The 18,501-nt window shown below is 36.2% G+C and overlaps 1 protein-coding gene across 1 annotated transcript in view; it reads right to left on the bottom strand.

Annotated features, from left to right (window-relative positions):
* The window catches only part of ankhd1 (ankyrin repeat and KH domain containing 1), a 57,840-nt gene that overhangs the window by 18,909 nt on the left and 20,430 nt on the right, over positions 1–18,501 (bottom strand). Inside the window, 1 exon segment of the mRNA XM_042710926.1 lies at positions 4,793–4,946. Within this exon segment, the coding sequence (XP_042566860.1) occupies positions 4,793–4,946 (154 nt within the window).

Raw genomic sequence — 18,501 nt, forward strand, 5'->3', positions numbered from 1 at the left:
TAGATGTTCTTTGGCAAACTTTAAATGGGCCTGTACATGTGCCTTCTTGAGCAGGGGGACCTTGCGGGCCCCGAAGGATTTCAGTCCATTGCGGTGTAGTGTGGTACCAATGTTTTGCTTGGTGACTGTGGTCCCAACTGGCTTAAGATCATTAACACGCTCCTCCCATGTAGTTCGGGGCTGATCCCTTACCTTTCTCATGATCATCCTTACCCCATGAGGCAAGATCTTGCACGGAGCTCCAGACCGAGGGCGATTGATGGTTGTTCCTTATCCAAACAATCACACAATAACAACACCAACAGTGGTCTCCTTCTCACCAAGCTTCTTGCTGATGGTCTTGTAGCCCATTCAAGCCTTGTGCAGATCTACATTCTTGTCTCTGACATCCTTTGACAACTCTTTGGTCTTGCCCATGATGGTGGGAGAGGTTGGAATGGAAGATACAGATTGTGTGGGCAGGCGTCTTATACACCTAATGAGCTGACATTAGGAGTAACTTCTTAGTGGCAGGACTAATCTGTCAGTGGGAGCCAGAATTCTTGCTGGTTGGTAGGGGATCAAATACCTATTTCACTCACTGAAACAAATCAATTTCTAACCTTTACATGTTTTCTCTGGATTTTTGGTAGGTATTCGGTCTCTATCTGTTAAAATAAACCTACCATAAAAATAACAGACCCTTCATTTATTTGGACAAAATTCACTGGGGGAACTCTAAGTTGGGGTAACTTTTAGACGAATTTTCAGATTTATTTAATTATATAAACCTTGATAATCTATAACATAAAACTTATTTCATGTTTCCTCTAAACCATGTTTTTTAGGTATCAAGATCAAAGGCACCCTGTGTAACTATATTTATAAACTTATTTTTTTAATACATTTAATTAGCTAATAAGACACAGTCAGGAAGCATAAGTTACCAATCAAATTAAATCAATATCAAAAAAGTTTATCTTTGCACTACAGAGGTGGCACACAACACCACAAACGTGGCATTTAGGTATATTTACAGACTGTTTAATAAGGCTCAGATGTGGCATGAAAGCATTTAAATTCATAATTTGAGATGAATGTTTTAAAATAAGTTCTGAAAATTGAAATATTAAATTATTTAAAAAGTGGCGGAAAGTCACTGTCTTTGTCACTGAATCATTCATTCAGTCGATTTGTTCAAACAGCTGTTTCATTAAAGGGGTCATATGATGCAATTTAAATTTTTCCTTTCTCTTTGGAGTGCTACAAGCTTTTGGTGCATAAAGAAGATCTGTAAAGTTGCAAAGACTAAAGTCTCAAATCCAAAGAGATATATCGTTAAAACACGCCCCCACATATCTACGTCAGTATGTGAAAAGATTTGCAAAACGCCGCCCAAATGTTCACGCAAAGAAAGACTATGTACATTTTATTCTTGGTGTTGCTGTCGGCGCCATTTCATGGAGAAGCTGTGTGTTTCATTGTGAAAGTAAAAATACTTTGTTTGGCCTTCCAAAAGAGCACGATATCCGCTTCATCATGCCTAGAGCTGATCCGTGCTGGTCGCTGAGGAAACGCATCAACTTCGCACTGTGGATCACCAGATTGGCTTTCACCGTGGATGAAGCGGAGTCCAGCCCGGGGTCGTCACATGTGGTTGCCGCAATCCCCGGCTGCCCCTTCGTCGAATCCTCCGCCCGTTCCTCATTATAGCCGCTGGCTGCCGCTCACTCAAGCCGCGGGCCGTTCCTTACTCAAGCCCCCAGATGTTCCTCACTCAAGCCGCTGGCCATTCCTCACTCTTTGCAAGGACAGTCTGGTGCTTCTGACTCACGGTATGCAAGTAGGTTTACATATGTAAAGGATTTGCCACTGATGATTCAAACACGAATTTTGAGCAGTGTAGAGTAGCGCTTGTTGTTTCTCCAATCACAAATGCGGACATGGTTTTATGTGTATGCGGCGCGATATGCAACGCAACGCATAAAAAGACAGTATAAGTCATTATAATCAGTAATTATGCCCCCACTGGATGCAAGAACTGCCTCATTTGTCCTGTCAGTAATTTGTCCTGTCATGCTGGTGTTCTGACCAGGACACGGCATAACAGTATATGTTGAGGGGTGTAACATTTTCGTCAGACGCTTGAAACATTTGGCCAATCACAACGCACTGGAAAGCTGGCCAATCAGAGCACACCTCGCTTTTCAGACCAATGAGCCTTGTAAAAAAACTATGCGTATCAGAAGGCAGGGCATAGAGGAGAATCAATAATGTAGATTATGTGGATAATAATGTTTTTTTTTTAACCTTAAACCACATAAACACATTTCATTACACCAAATACACAAAATAATGTTCTTTTTAGCAACATCATATAACCCCTTTAAGGAACGAAGGAAGTGACTGTTCAAAAGATTCTTTCAATAATTATTATTATATATTGCACCACATATATGTGCCTGACTCCGTTCCACACATTCCTGCCCATTTCCAGCCCTGGTTAGTGTAGCAAAACCATGGTAAATTTTTTTCTTAAAAATGGTTTAAAGGTTGAGAAGTGAAGGGCGTAATCATTAAACTTTGTTTTTGTGAAGACCTGTACCTGAACTGTATCATGCTTTTTACAATCATTTTACAGTTTAATGTTAGAATAGATACTGCCCTTCCCTCCTTATATTGTATTAATTTTATTTGTGCAGGTCTTAAAAAGTCTTAAATTTGAGCTTTAAAATCCTACAGAAACCCTGTATAGAGTGTGTTTGTATAAAGCAAATTAAAAAGAAAATAAGTCTTATTTTTAACTGACAGTTTCAAAAGCTATTTTCAGCATAAACCGGTCGACCTGTTTGTGTGCTATGTACCATTCCCAAACTTCAAATTTGGTTGTGTTTTCATTTCCACCTCAGATTTTCATGAAAACTGACCTCTAGGTAACTGTACAGTGGCAATATTCAGATTTCAAGGGATAATTAAATATCTGCTCCTAACCTCAACCAGGAAGAGCAGTATTTGCTTTCCTATGAAAGCCTAGGATGACGCAAAACAGATAATGCTCGTGGTAGCACAGAGGTGTTCAGTCACAATAGTGCGGTGAAGGTGGAATGAAAACACGTCAAAGCGTGTGTAAACAGTAGGTCATTTATGAACATCATAATGAATGCACAATCAAGTGCAAGAAAGACAATACAACAGCATACAGACACAAACGACCAAACAAAGACATCCACAAGCTCTGCACAGATGGAGAAAGCAACACAGATGCTCATAGACACAAATGAAGACAAACATACAGACAGTACACAAGTGTACTAAAGGCCAGTGCTGAGTCATGAGTGAGGCTGCTGCTGCTGTATGGAAATTCATTGTTGCCACTAATCTCCCCTTTGGTTCCTCTGCGAGATAACTATCAGCGCTCATGGGGCAGGGCAGGCCTGTGTGCAGAATCAGGCCTAACATGCTGGGCCTCACCCAAACCAACTCATCCCGAACAAGCACACACAACAGAATTACGCACAGACTAGGTCAACAGAACATGGCAAAACTTGGTGCCAAGTACTAGCAGTTTCCCAGTTTATAAAACAAATATTGAAATGCTCTGCACACAGGCTGTATTAAACTCTGACCCTTAGACCTCCCAAGACCCTTTACGCAGTGTTAACATGTAAGCACTCATATGCTACGAAAGCTCACTCTGGGCCATAAGGACTAGAAATGCTACAAGAAAAGCATGTAAAAATAAACAGGTTTTAAGGATTTGCAGGGATATATTAAGCACTAACTCTCCCAATACAGATATTTCTGCATGTGAACTCAAACTGCCTCTGTGCTGCTCAATCAGTAGTAGATCTATATATACTGTAATCGTGAACTCTTTAGCCGAGAGACCCAGATACAGCACTTTGTTTCTGTTCAGTGTGTAATGTAGCTGTATGTGAACGTAAACAATTTGCAAAGTTGTAAAGGCAATAGTGCACGATAAATAAAGTTACTCTCTCCCAAAATAAAGAATTGACTCTGTACAGCCTAAACGAGTCTGTAGTAATTCGAATCCCACTTCAGTGGCGGCTACATATCATGGGTAACACATTTGCATAATTCCCATTTATGTTCTACGTTGGCTGGCCACAAACAACTTGACCCACCCTCAAACACATCATTTTACTGATGACTGCTTCTCTAATCTCAGGGAGTTCAACGTGGGATTCACAAAAGGCTTGTTCTTAAAAAAAAAATGGCTCAGTACCCTATTTATTTGGACCAGCTGGCTCATTTTAAAATATATTACATTTTCAAATATTAAAGTAGATTGGTTATTTTAAATTGTGAACATATTTCACAATGTTTCTGTTTCTTAAATAAATAAATGCAGCTGTGAACATTAGAAACTTTTTTCTATACCAACCCAAACATTTGAACGATAGTGTATAAAACATTACAATATAAAATAATTTAAAAAAAAAATAGTACTCTAATGCATTTTTTAGAGAGGTTCACTGTGCACAGTCATTAATTAAATTTGTCATCTGATTATTTTTATTGATTCTAATCTGTTGTTGCAGCCCTAATGATTGAGGAATATTTACGATTCTGTGGGGATTTTGTGGCAACAAATTCCATCAAAAAGCTATTCGTGGGATCTCTAACAGTTTGCTCTAAAGTCTACAACACAGAAACTGAAAGCGCAACTCATGCTCAGCACTGTGGAGACATTGAATAAACACAAACAGAAGTTGTGAGCACATGCATGCAGAGACACAGGATAAATCATTAGGCTTAATGCGATCACATCAGGGTCAGGCGGAAGTTGTACCTGCTGCTTCTAGTAATGCTTCGAGCCGGGCCTGTGTTTCTGGGTCTACTGTTCTGAGGTCGGCTCCGTCTGCAGCGCTGGATAGGAGCAGCTCTGAAGCTGTCTTTAGTACGGGGTTATCCAGATCCTCCTGGTCTAGTATAAACGATTCCACCTGCATTGAAAGAGACACTGTCAGCAACTGTGCTTATGTTTTTTTATCAAACAAGGAAGTGGTCTTGCATACTTTTCCATTTATTAAACTGAACTTAAATGCAACTTCAGTGAGTCTGAAAACAGAATCTGGTTTTAAGACAGAACAAGTTTAACTTGAATGTACTGGGTAATACTTGTGTCTATTAGACTATGGCCTGACTTGTAAAAAATAAATATGGTTTGCTCCAGGAAACACAGCAACGCCAGAGTGTGACAATACCATATATCAGGAAGTGCTGAAATGATACAAGAGCCTCACAATGATCCTGCAGTGACCAGTAGAAACAAAGTATTGTCATATCCTCATTGACACGAAGCAACTCTTTCTGGTAAAACTTTTCAAAACTTCCAGTTGAAAGAACATCACATGCATTTAAATCTGATTAATTGGTATAATCAACATTTGCTCTGAAAAGACTCCAAATGTAGGTTCAAAGTAAACAACAAAGCACTAAATAGATATGACAAAGTCAACGTTTTACATATCATTGGTGCAATATGGGCTGTAGGCCAGAGATGTTTCAAGTTTCTCAATCTGTCCAAGGTAAACGTGTCATTGTACTGCATTTGTGGCATTTTTAATTGGTGGTTTGTGTAAACAAGTGCCACAAATGTCTTGAGCTGCATTTTTTAATTATTTATTGATGGGTCAAGTTAAAAGTAGTTCAGCTTTGAATCGCATGTCTCAAGAACCCCAACATTGCATTTCAACCTTTTGCACTATCCAGCTGTCTTTGAAGAGAAGAATGTGTCCTGTGTAAACAGTTCCTGCTTTCTGTACATGTGGTTTGATGAGCCGCGTTGCACATGTGCAATAGAAAGTTTTGTCCAGTGTCTGCACTATTTCTCTCCTTAAGTTATGACTGATAAAATACTCTCGTAAACTAGAGTGTTATGAGAATCTTATAACCCTTCACACAAGTGTTCATTAAAGAAAAAAATATAAATTTCGTTAAAAGGAGGTTGGGAATTGGTTTATCCATTGGTTGTTGACTGGATTTTGATATGAACACTGCACTCATAAATAATTGCAAGCTTGCAGTTGTTTTTGGAGAGGTGGAGTTTAAGTGGACTAAATGATTGCAGAAGCAACCCTCTACATTGCGAGCAAATCACTCGCCTATGCAACAATCTTCACTCTGGGTGACTAAATGATGTCTAATATTAGGCAATGGCTAATAAATTCTCAGATTTTACTCGCTAATGTGTGAGTTGGAGGCCAAGTATAAGTTTAGCACAGATATATTTTTACTCAACGAACACTGACTGAATGTGAATTTAGTTTAAGTATAACATTATAATACCATGCATATTTTTACTTTTTTATGATTTAAAGAAGAAATGTACATTTGACATATGAGGCTTAATACTATAGAAAAGCACTGAAGGTTTTTTAGTTGGGGTGTTTTCAGCTTGTTTAATTTCATATAAAATTACGGCATGCAGTTGCGTCAAAAAATGGTATAAACATCATTCAATGTAAATTGTGATAATCGTAATTAATAATCACAATTAATAATCAAAATTTCAAGGGAATAATCGACAGTTATGATTTGTCAATCATGCAGCCCTAATATATATATATATATATATAAATTTAAATATATATATATATATATATATATATATATATATATATATATATATATAAATATAAATTTAAATATATATATATATATATATATATATAGATATATATATAGATATAAATATAAATATATATATATATATATATATATATATATATATATATATATATATATATATATATATATATATATATATATATATATATATATATATACACACACATATACACACACACACACACACACACATCTCATTCAGTCTGTAAACTAAAAAAGTAAACTAAAAAAAATTTACCAGCCAATGGCGATTCAATTGCCAAGGTATCCACAGAGGGTTAAGAAGTCCAGCATATGTCATCAGAGAGAAGCTTTTTTGAAGCCCGTGTTCACCGGAAGATTAAGACGTTGTTAAACATTAGGCTACTTGGTAAATTTTTTTATTAAAATATGTACATGTGTGTGTGTGTGTGTGTGTGTGTGTGTGTGTGTGTGTGCGTACTTCCCAGTTTTTAAATATACTTGTTGTGGTAATAGGAGTGGAAACTCCTTCTATTACCAAAAATGGTCTACTACAAACAACAAATAATGTGTGATTTTTAACCATTTTTATTTATTGAAATTAATTTTAGTTACATGGGCTACTATTACATTTAATTACATATTAGTATTATGCATTATTATGCATTGTGAATTATGCAAAATTACAGCATTTAAATGGTAGAGTTGCTTTGTCATAGTGTCTCTCTCAGTGAATGGGACATTTTACTATTACTAGTAAAATCCATAAATTAAATAATGGGTGTCAAATAATGTTCTTTGACTTTTCTTCCTGTGGGGAAGCATTCCAGCCAGAAACTACAATAGTTTACAAAACAGGTTTTTAAACCTGTGTTAAAATGTCTGTTACATGAGCCATTAGAACAATAACAACAGCAGCACATCGTGTATCCCCTTGAAAAGGGACAGGTAATTAACACAAATGAGGGCACTAGTTACAAAGTTCACATCAGCCATAAGGCCCACCCCCTCGCAAATGAAGCTGGGAGAAAGTGCTGTGTGCTATTTAGGCCCTGAGCCTTTAAAGAATTACAGTAAGCATTAAGATGAGCTGATCAGCTGGTTTCCCCTCCTCCTCCCCTGCTCTTTGCCCTTGACCTCCACACACCTTCCTTAACACCCACAAGGCAGGGCATCCCACACTGTGGGCTACTGAGAGGAACTGGGCTGCTTGCTAGCATAGACAGGAGCACAGTGATGGCTAACAGCCCGGGAAGACTAGGCCAGCACAGTGATCTCCTAAGCCATTAGAAGCATTTTCTGAAAGTACAGGTATACTGAAAAGACAAAAGGATTCCCAAACTTATGCTGCTTTCACACTAGCACTTTTGGTGTGCACCCAGGTTTGTTTGACGTCAGAGTTCGGTATGTTTGGATGATCGGGTGTGGGTGTGCACCCATGAACTGTACCCAAGTCCGCTTAAAAGGGGTGGTCTGGGGTACGATTCAAGTGAAATCTGGTACGGTTCGATGCTGATGTGAATGTAATCATACCAAATCGCGGAAGTGAACTGCTATTAATGCCGTATTACTTGATAAAATGCATTTTTGTGTGTTTTTCACTCACTTTGATGACACAAGAGAACCACGGTTTGGACCAAATAATATAATGTGAACACAGTCCAGCGGGGGGGCAACTGAACTCTGGTTGGGACCAGGTAATCGAACCAAATATGAAAGCACCCTTAAAATCAATAACTGTTCCACTTATTTGAGATTAAAAGATTAATACGCTACAAGATTTTACCACCAGTAAGAATAATATAAATACAGACTTGTGTCATAGCATCTCCTAGCAATGAACCTAGGGGTGTGTGATATGACGATTTTTGATTGTGTATGATTAAAAATGCCTCCATAATCTGCTTTTGAAGAAATATTGCAGCATCATGATACGGCGCACATTGTATCAGTTACAGTTCTGGCTCCTCCGTCTCAATATACTGTACAACGTGACGTACATTCACTTCAAATGTTAAGTGGTACAGTTACACTCACGGGACACTGCACTTATTCGCAATTACAAAAGTACATGTGCTTTAAAGCCTTGCTGGTTAAACTTTTAATTTGCGTGCTGTTCTGAAATTTTCTGAGCTTTTTCTGAGCACGTACACCTGAACCACACAAACAAAAACCCAGTCAAACAGCGCCTAATTACTGGACTAGACCTGTCACGATAACAACTTTTTGTTGTGCGATATATTGCCCCAGAAATAATTGCGATAAGCGATATTATTGTAATTTTAAAGACCATTTTATGCCACTGAATATATAATAATAATGTAACAGCAAAATAATTAGAGGTCGACCGATATAGGTTTTTCACTTGCCGATGCCAATATTTAGAAATCAGGGCAACCGATGGCCGATATATGATGCCGCTTTAGATTGTTTTCAAGGTAGACGCTGTATTTTCGATATGTTTGGCCGATTTCTCTCTTCGCTGCACAGCGGAGCTTTTTATTTGCTGGCAGCACTTTTGCGGCAGCCCAGAGAAGAGGACTGTTCTTTTTTTTCTTCATCATCATAAAAGTGAGTTTTGAGCAAAATATATTAGATAGCAGGGTACGATAGTAATAGTAGTAGTTTTGTGTGTATTAACCTTTGTAGCCCAGATTTAGAGTAATAATACATGGCTCAAAAAACTTAAGCGCACCTTCTCAAAACATTTTCAAATAAGGATTGCCAACAAATTTAGGCTTACTGACAGACACCAGTGTTTCCCATAGACTGCAAATTAATTCTCTGCAAGCAGGGATATATAGCAATTTCTCCGGTAATCAAATAAGGATTGCCCACAAACGCTACTTTATCAGGCATTACAGGAAAGACGAAATGAAAATGACATCAAAGCTTTTCTGAAGACAGTCGGTTCTTTTCAAAGATATATTCATATAAAAACACCTGCTCTGCATTTTAATTCTGAAACGTTAAGCGCTCATTTTATTCAACAAAGTATAAGCCTTCTGGCGGTTTTGATATAGTGACGAGCCGTCACAAATAACTCGAATAGGAAACATAATGTATAGGAAACACTAGACACTGCTATAAGTCAAATGGCCATAGTGATAACAAAAATAAAAGACTTCGCACATATAACACAGCCTGCTGCTCCTAACTGCTTATAGTGCGTTGGCCACGAGCGATGACATCATGGAGGATAAGGTAGGACCTACACACACACACACACATTTCATGAGGAAAGTTAACATACACGTTATAATCAGCACAGAAGTTTCGTCTGAATTGAATGTGTTTCTATTTTCACATGCAAATGACTTGTTGCACTTATGAATATGATCACTTTCAGGCATCAATTCTAGTCGGGTAAAACGTAATTCGGAAACGGGCTGTTTTGCCCTGACGTTAGCTGAATCTGCGTGTGAACAAGCCACTGCTGCAGAGTGTGAGCTGCTCCGTCTTTCACACAGCCTCAGGGGGAGCTCCCGATTAATTAAAAAAATGCCAAAAATTGGCCGATTAATCTGCATTAATCGGTCGACCTCTAATAATAATGCAAGAAGGCTCAGACACTTCCAAATGACAACAAAAGAATATTTAGGTCATGGAAATTAAGTATCAAAATATTAGATACCTTAAAAAAAAAAACTTGAATAAATAGTAAATAAACCTTTTCTAGCAAAAAGTGCAAAGTAGAAAAAAAAAGAAAAATGCACAAAGAACTTGTATGGAGATTTTTCCATCTACAGATTTTTCCCTGACCTTCTTTTCTCTGTAAATTAAGGGTGCACACTATTGCTGAAAAACACAACAACTACTTAGCAGTCAGATGTCCGCATGCACAAAGGCACAGATCCCTAAACAAGATCATATCTGCAGAAGAAACATTTTTTGTAGAAGCATTTTTTACATTTGAACTAGCAACTCATGACTACACCACGTTATGTACAAGAAGCTGCCAAAAGACACAGGCACAAGTGGAATGTACAAAACATGGTGACACAAATTTTTAAGTAAATATAATAGCGATATATTGCGTCACCAAAAATTATTAAGGTCATGAACATATATTGCGCGATACGTCGATATTGATTATTGCGACAGGCCTATACCGGACCAAAGTTATCTTTTGCATCTGATTGTGCTAACACTGTCAAACACACAAGGTTTACATATAAACATAGTTGTTATGACTAAAGTGAAAGTAAACACTTGATAAATGGATGTGTGCCTGTATATTAGATGCATGCAGGTCATAAAGCAACAGCAGACTTATTGTACTATGCATGCTGCCACTTAACATTAAAGCGATAGTTCACCCAAAAATTTAAATTCTGCCATTATTTACTGACTCTCATGTTGTCCCAAACCTGTATTAATATCCTTCTTGTGCTGAACACAAAAGATGATATTTTGAAGAATGTGGGTAAGTAACCAGTTGCTGGTCTTTGAATTCTTTCAAATAACTTATGATCAACAGAAGAAAGGAACTCATTCAGGTTTAAAACAACTTGAGAGTGAGCAAATGACGACAATTTTAATTTAAGTGAACTATCCCTTAAATGTTAATAAAAAAACAAAATGAAGAGAAATAAAATTACTCACTGCTCTTGAATGAAGAACTTTAATACAGCTGCTTTAATAAGAATCAGTATATAACTTATACAGTGAAGTGTATATAGTTTTATTTTTATATTTGTTCGTTCAATTTCTTGAATGCTACTGCTAAATACACCAACTCTACCTGAAAAAGAAAGCACTGTTTGTTTTATTTGTATATTACGTGTATATGTAATGTGTATCTTTGTTCTGATTTTTTTAATAATAAAGAAAAAGTAATGACAGATTTTTTTTCACCCACTTTGGCCTAAATGTCTGCTTTTCTTTTTTATTTTATATTTTGTTACCTTATAAGGCTTTGTTTTTAAAATAGCTCAGACAATTGCAAAATAGTAAAACCAAAAAAGAATCGTGATATAATCGTGAATCATGATTTTCCTGAAAAAAAAAAAAAAATTGTGATATGATATATTTGCCATATCGCCTGCCCCTACATGAACCTTTAAATCTTATATTGGTAATATGAGGGACATCAAAACTTCAGCCAGGTCCAACTCAGCTAAATTGAACTCAGATCCCATGACGGTCACAGACAGAGATAGACAGATACACACACATTCAAGAGTTGGTAGTCAGTAGGATTTTTTGAAAGAAGTCTCTTTCAAAGTTCAATAAGGACTAGATTTACTAACAGCTTGAGCCAGCGCAAAACCTCTTTTAGCTTTAAAAAATTTTTTTTTGTAAGGATTTACTAAAGACACACAGTGAAAATTAGCAATGAAAAGTCATGAACAAAGATATTTTTCAACCTAGCCTTATTGCATATGTATTTGTATGAATTTTTCTTTCAGACAAGGCTGCATGATTATGACAAAAATCATAATTGTCAATTATTCCCTTGAAATTATAATTGCAATAATTAATTACGATTATTACAATTTATATAGAATGATGTTTATACTATTGTTTGAAGCAACTGCATGCCATATTTTTATATGAAAAAACAAGCTGAAAACATCCTAACTGAAAAACTTATTGTTTTTCTATAGTATTAAGCTTCAAATGTCAATTATACATTGGATTGGTTTCTTCTTTAAAAAAAAAAAAATAATAAAAAAAAAAATTAAAAATATGCATGGCATTATAATTTTATGCTAAAACTGAAGTTAAAACAATGGAAAAACCCTTAAGATAACCTGTAGAAAGGCAAAAAAAAATTCAAAGTCAAATTACAGTTTTTGGGTGTTAGTATCAGTATGTTAGTCTTAAGATTATCTGTAAGGCAGTGTGCTCCAAAACAGCGACAAAATTAGCATTTAGAAGATGTAAGCATTTAAAGCTTGCAGTTCATCACTTCCGTCAAAACAGATCAACGATTTTTTTGACGTCACATCATACTTCATCTTCTCATCAAATCTTCTGACCAATCAATTGCTCTCTAGAATCCGAAGCGCCCGCCTCCTGCACTATAGATAGACGCTGAAGCTGCAGGTGATATCGGTCACTTGTTCACATTGTAGTATTTCCTGTACAGTGAATGGCTCGTAGTGCACAATGTAGGCGATAGGGAACGATTCAGACAGTGTAAATAAGCTTTCGATTGGTGCAAATGAGGTCTGGTTCCACGCTGTTTCACGCAAACCGTGGCATTCTATGGATTTCTATTTATAAATGGATTTTAATTTCTAAAATTATTGTGCACTGATTTTTCTAGAATAACTTTTGCTGCCAAATTATCCACTAACCTAGTTTATGATAAACTTTTTTCATAGATTATGAATATGCACAGGCACATTTTTTTCATATTTGTTTATTTATTTTTTCTTTATAATGAAGTAGTCTGTATCTAGTAGATTGTGAAAGAATGATTATCAGTTCCACACACACAGATATATAAATTCGACATTTATTTAAATGGGGGACAAAAAACTTCACTGGTATCAGATCGGTATCTGTATCGGCCAATACTGAACCCTAGGTATCGGAATCGGTACTGGAGGCAAAAAAGGTGGATCGGAGCATCCCTAACAATAACGTGGACTTTGAATGATTAATTGCAGCTTTGAATGATTACATAATTGTGGCAGTCATAACTGTAATCGCCATTACAAATTTGATTAATTGTGCAGCCCTACTTTCAGATGTAAAATTTTTGGGAGGAGAATATTTTAATGAATCATGCAAGGTGCATTGAAGACTTTACTCAAAAGTGTGTTTTCTGTATGTCATAGCAAAATCTAAATATATACAAAAAATCCTCAATTACACACCACAAATAAATGCATTTACATAAGACTTAAATGGCAAGAAACAAATTAATGCTGAAAGATTTGTTTTTTTTTTTTTACTTTATATACAAAGCCAATAGAAAACAAAATGTGCAGTAATCATCATGACAAACGCTCTGATGCCTATTCTGCATACTTTAATTTAGTACCACATTCCACCCACATCGGCAGAAGGATGCACGCAATCTTGAAGCATTTGTGGAAAAGAACGTAAATAAATGGGAAAGAACCGGTTTTCGATTTCAAGCCTTATACAATATTCATACAACTTATGAGACCATGGTTCTTGCCAAAACCTAGGAGGCCATGACCAGAAACACAGCAAAACACACTATTCTGGTTGTTCTTATAATCATGTCAAGAGATTACCCTTTCTGCATACTGAAATTTCAAGCCCAAGAAACTGGGAGGGGTCAAAAAAATTCAGAAGAGATAAATACGAAGGGCTGCCAAAAAAAGCTGACCCAAAAAGCAGAGTAAGTAAGGCAGCGAGGCCGGGCGTGGTCAAGCAGAGCCCATCTGCAGTAAGAGTAATTAAAAGCATACAGGAGCATTTGAATGTGCAGGGCTCTGGCGTGGTTGGAATTGTTGTGCTCTGGTCTCAGACTCTGGGAAGCATCTGTCTCATGGTGTGCGTGAGTGAATGAGAGAGAAAGAGAAAGAGAGGCGAGGGCGAGACGAGAGGCTACGTCCAAACAAGTGACTCTCATTACCTCATCTCTGTGAGCGCTACACTTCCAGCAAGAGACCAGAAGTGAGGGAGAAGGGACAATTTCTTTATTACATACAACGACATGTCTGGTAGCTGCAGACAGGTTTAACCCAAAACTTTCATGAAAACAATATCATTAAAAAAACAAAACAACAACACAACATTAAATTACTATAAAACAAAAAAAACCAAATGCTCTTATGGAACATTTCCTGACGGAAAAACACAAAAATAAAAGCGTAATATTCATAGCAGCTTTCTGGAGTTGAAACTTAGCCATACACACAGAGACCTGGCAGTGAGACTCCTGACAACAATAACTTACAGTGTGTACAGTCCAAAACAGCAAATCTGCGATTGCACAGCTCATGTACTGCACTTCATATGACCAGGGTCAGGTGGTTCACACATATAAAACATAGCATATTTATTTGCTTGTGTTTTTAGGTAAGATGTAGGGGTGAAAATCTAAAGGATAACATTAAGAATGGACATGCTATTCAGAAAAAACAGAACATGGGATAAATAGTTTATTAAATTGGCCTATCAAATGTGGAAAAGTTTTCCCCCAAAAAAATTCACATTTGGTCATTTTTACTCATGTTGAGAGATGTTTAGTAGAATTTTGAACTTTCCCCACACAACAATTAAAAAACAATAATCATGAAGTAGACTATACAACTTGTATTGTATAATAAACGGTGTTGGGCCTTGTGATTAAAAAAAATAATCATGCAGTTAAGTCACTTATAATCTCTGCTGCAACAGATCTTTACAAAAATACAGCACATTAGGGATGTTCATTTTAACCAGTTAACCGTTAACCGAACGTTAAGAATTGACTGATTAATACAATCAGTTAAATGGTTTAAAAAGTAATTTATTTATTTTCAATAATTTATTAAAATATTTAAAAAGGTTTGCTGCATTAAAATATGCTACGTATATAAAATATATCACTCCACAACAAATCCTTTCAATTAACAGTATTTAGAAAAGAACAAGAGTAAAAAATACGCCTTTCAGAAGTTATAGCAATATAAACGACAAGCCAAAACGAATTTATTTAGGCTAAAACAAAACTGAAACCAACGTTGGGTCTCTCATTCGACAACACAAAATCAAATGTTTAGGGTATTCGCAATATTTGAATGGCAAATTATTATTTATTATGTAGTAGGGCTGGGCGCTAAATCGATTTTATCGATTAACTCGAATGTGAAGTTTACATCGATTTGTTTGAATGAAAATCGGTTTTCTTTTTAACATCCGCCGGCGCTCCACTCAGGGCTCCCGTAGTTCAGAATGGGCTCAACCAGACTGTATCCAGTATGATAAGAATGTTATGTTACATTTTATTTTATGTAACGTTTTCACGGTTTACAATGGCAGGACCTGCCATCTTGTCTTTTTGGCTTGTTGTTTCTGATTGCAATTTAACCTGAAGGGGGAATCCAGATCAAATCCCAGAAGGTAAAATCAAAACAAAATAAAGTTAAAACTTGTTTTGAACAATTTCTTTGTTATCTAAATATTGATTTTAAGTAGGGGGAAAAAAATCGATTTAAATCGTAAATCGGATTTTTTGTTAAAAAATCGGGGATTTTTTTTTTAGGCCATATCGCCCAGCCCTATTATGTAGCCTACTTCACTCGCGTTTCAAAATCCACATAAAACAAAATGTTCACAGCAGTACGGGTGATAACACTTAATGGCACAGATTTTACTACATATTTAAACTGAGCAGTGTGTTTTTTTCTCCATATGTTTGACTGACTGTATTTTATTATCAAAACAAACAATCTGCACTTCCAACATAGCAAACAACAACTCCTTGTGCGCATGTGGCGTCAGCGCAATCACTTGAATTTTTTCCTTCTAACAGTGGAAGCAACTACTCCTTTTAGTCAAAGATAACTGGAGTTGTAAACGGTTTGCCTTTATTTGTGTACATTCACAATAAAAACATTTTTGTGCGTAAAATAAACCTAAAGAAAAATAGGATGCCGCTTTCTGCCATCTGGTTTCCTTTCGCGAAGAACAAAAATGAACCGAAACTGCGTTTTTCGTTCACTTTATAATTTTTTTAATTAAATACAAATATATTTCTTGTATAGGCCTATTAATTCATCATTATTATGTTTTTCTCCGCTCGCAGAAGCACTGCAGGTGCGTGATATCATATGAAGACTAGGGATGCACCAGTTGACCGGCCATAAATCGTTTTTGGTCTTTTTTCGGCCGATTTTTCCGGAAGTGCGCCCGCGTGCACAGACTACATTGTAATCATTTGCTATCATGTCATTTGTGTGGAAGTATTTCGAAATCTGTGCGTAGGACACCGGCAGCCGCCCGGCACTGGAAGTGCAGAGTTACATGTCTGAGGCACAGTTAGCATGAAGTAAACAGCCGCTGGTGTACCGGCGCACAAATAAGAGCCCCTTTCCTGCGCTCGCTGAAGCTGCGCGAGCGTACTGTACCTGTCCGCGCCCTACACAAGCGGAGACAGTGAAGGGATGTTCAGCTCAACTTCTCGCGTGTTGGATGAGAAACGAAAAGGACTAAAATGTGACAACTGAAACTGAAATGCGGGTTTTTTTTTTTGTAAAGTAGAACTTTCATACACGTTTGAAAAGCCAGAAGTAAACGTCAGTTCTGTATAAGATGATTATTTTTATTTTACCCTTAAATTACATTGACTTAATTTGATTTAAAAAAAAAAAAAAAGTGTTTCATTCATCCAATTAAAATTTTTTAGGGTAATGATTCACATCTATATTTTTTTTAACTTAAGCCAATAGTTATTTTTCATTGGCTCAAGTAAAAAAAAAAAAGAAGATGTGAGTCATTACCCTATTTTTTTTTTAATTGGACGAATGAAAAACTTTGCATCTTTGTTTTATTTGCACCAACATGATTTTAACATTTTGGAATAATTTATATAGCATACTTTTATTTAGTCTCACTGGTAAAGACCTTTTTTATTTAAAACCAAATTTAAAAACTAAAACAAATACTGAATGCTGATTAACAAACATCTTCTTAAATACGTGTTGATTGTGTTGTTTGGATTGTAGAACTATGCAGTTGTTGCCTTTAATTTCACATGGTTACAGTTAATCTTTTCATTTAAGGCCAGTTCTATGTAGTTTCAACCCAATTCAAAAACAAAAGGTAAATGCTGATGTCTATACCATCTATGTTTGTATTGAATGTAGGCTACTTACTGTCCAGTTACTGCCGTTAATTTCAGATGGTTACGGTTATTGTTTTCAATAGCCAAAAGCCAGTTTGGCCTATTAAAAATACCAAATAAACATCTTGTTTATGTATATTTTCCTTTCTTGTTTTTTGCTTAAAAAAACAAAACAACAAAAAAAAAATCGGACTTTCCTCGTTCTGTTGTTTGCTGCTTTTTGCGCATGTAGCATCCCTATTGAAGCCCATGTGAATCCTCATGTTCTGTTGTTTGCTGCTTTTTGCGCATGTAAAATTAATCCCCGGCAAACAAATGTTGGTATTTTGGGACACATACACTGATCCTTTCCAATTAAATTCTAATTTAAAATAATCTTGTGGGTTAACGGTTGATAATCGGTTAACAAGCGTCGGTTGTCGGATAGGTAAAATAACCGAAATGAACATCCCTGCAGCACATCAAATTTTTAAACATCAAAAATGCCAAATGTTACCAGTTCTTGTAAGTCTTATAACTAATCATGCTGTGATATAAATATAAATAGGCATATACTCAAATATGAATATATGCCTGAATATAAACCCATAGTCGATATTTGAGAGCTGAAGGAGTTATTATGAAAAAGTCAGTCTGTTTCCCACACAAAGTTATCATACGATGACTGGAAATATAACGCACAAGTCACATGGACTACTGTCTTGGTATTTTTTTATATTTTTAAGGTGTTTTGTTTTTTGTAATTTTTGAAGCTTGACAGCCTCTGATCACTTTTCACTTTCAGTGCGTGGAAAAAATGAACATCCGGTTTACCACCTTTTGAGATCTACAGAAAACAAAGCCAAAGTTTTGCAACTTCATGAGAGTGATGCACCACTTTAAATGTATTGGTTTTGGTAAAAAAAAAAAAAAAAAAAAAAAAAAAAATGCAATAGTGAGTGGTGAGAGATCCATCTGTATCAAGCTATAGCGAAATATGAAAATATTTAACAAAAAACAGTTAACACTAATGCAAGGGATGTTTCTAATGCAGCATCTATGGGAGGGACGGTAATTTTGACATTCTCTCTTCTGACTGCCATTTTCATTATCTCTCAATTTCTTCCCTTTAATTGAAAGTCACGAAAACAGTACAGAGTTTTTCTTTTGCC

This window comes from Cyprinus carpio, chromosome A21 (assembly GCF_018340385.1).
Source record: "Cyprinus carpio isolate SPL01 chromosome A21, ASM1834038v1, whole genome shotgun sequence".
NCBI classification, from domain to species: domain Eukaryota; kingdom Metazoa; phylum Chordata; class Actinopteri; order Cypriniformes; family Cyprinidae; genus Cyprinus; species Cyprinus carpio.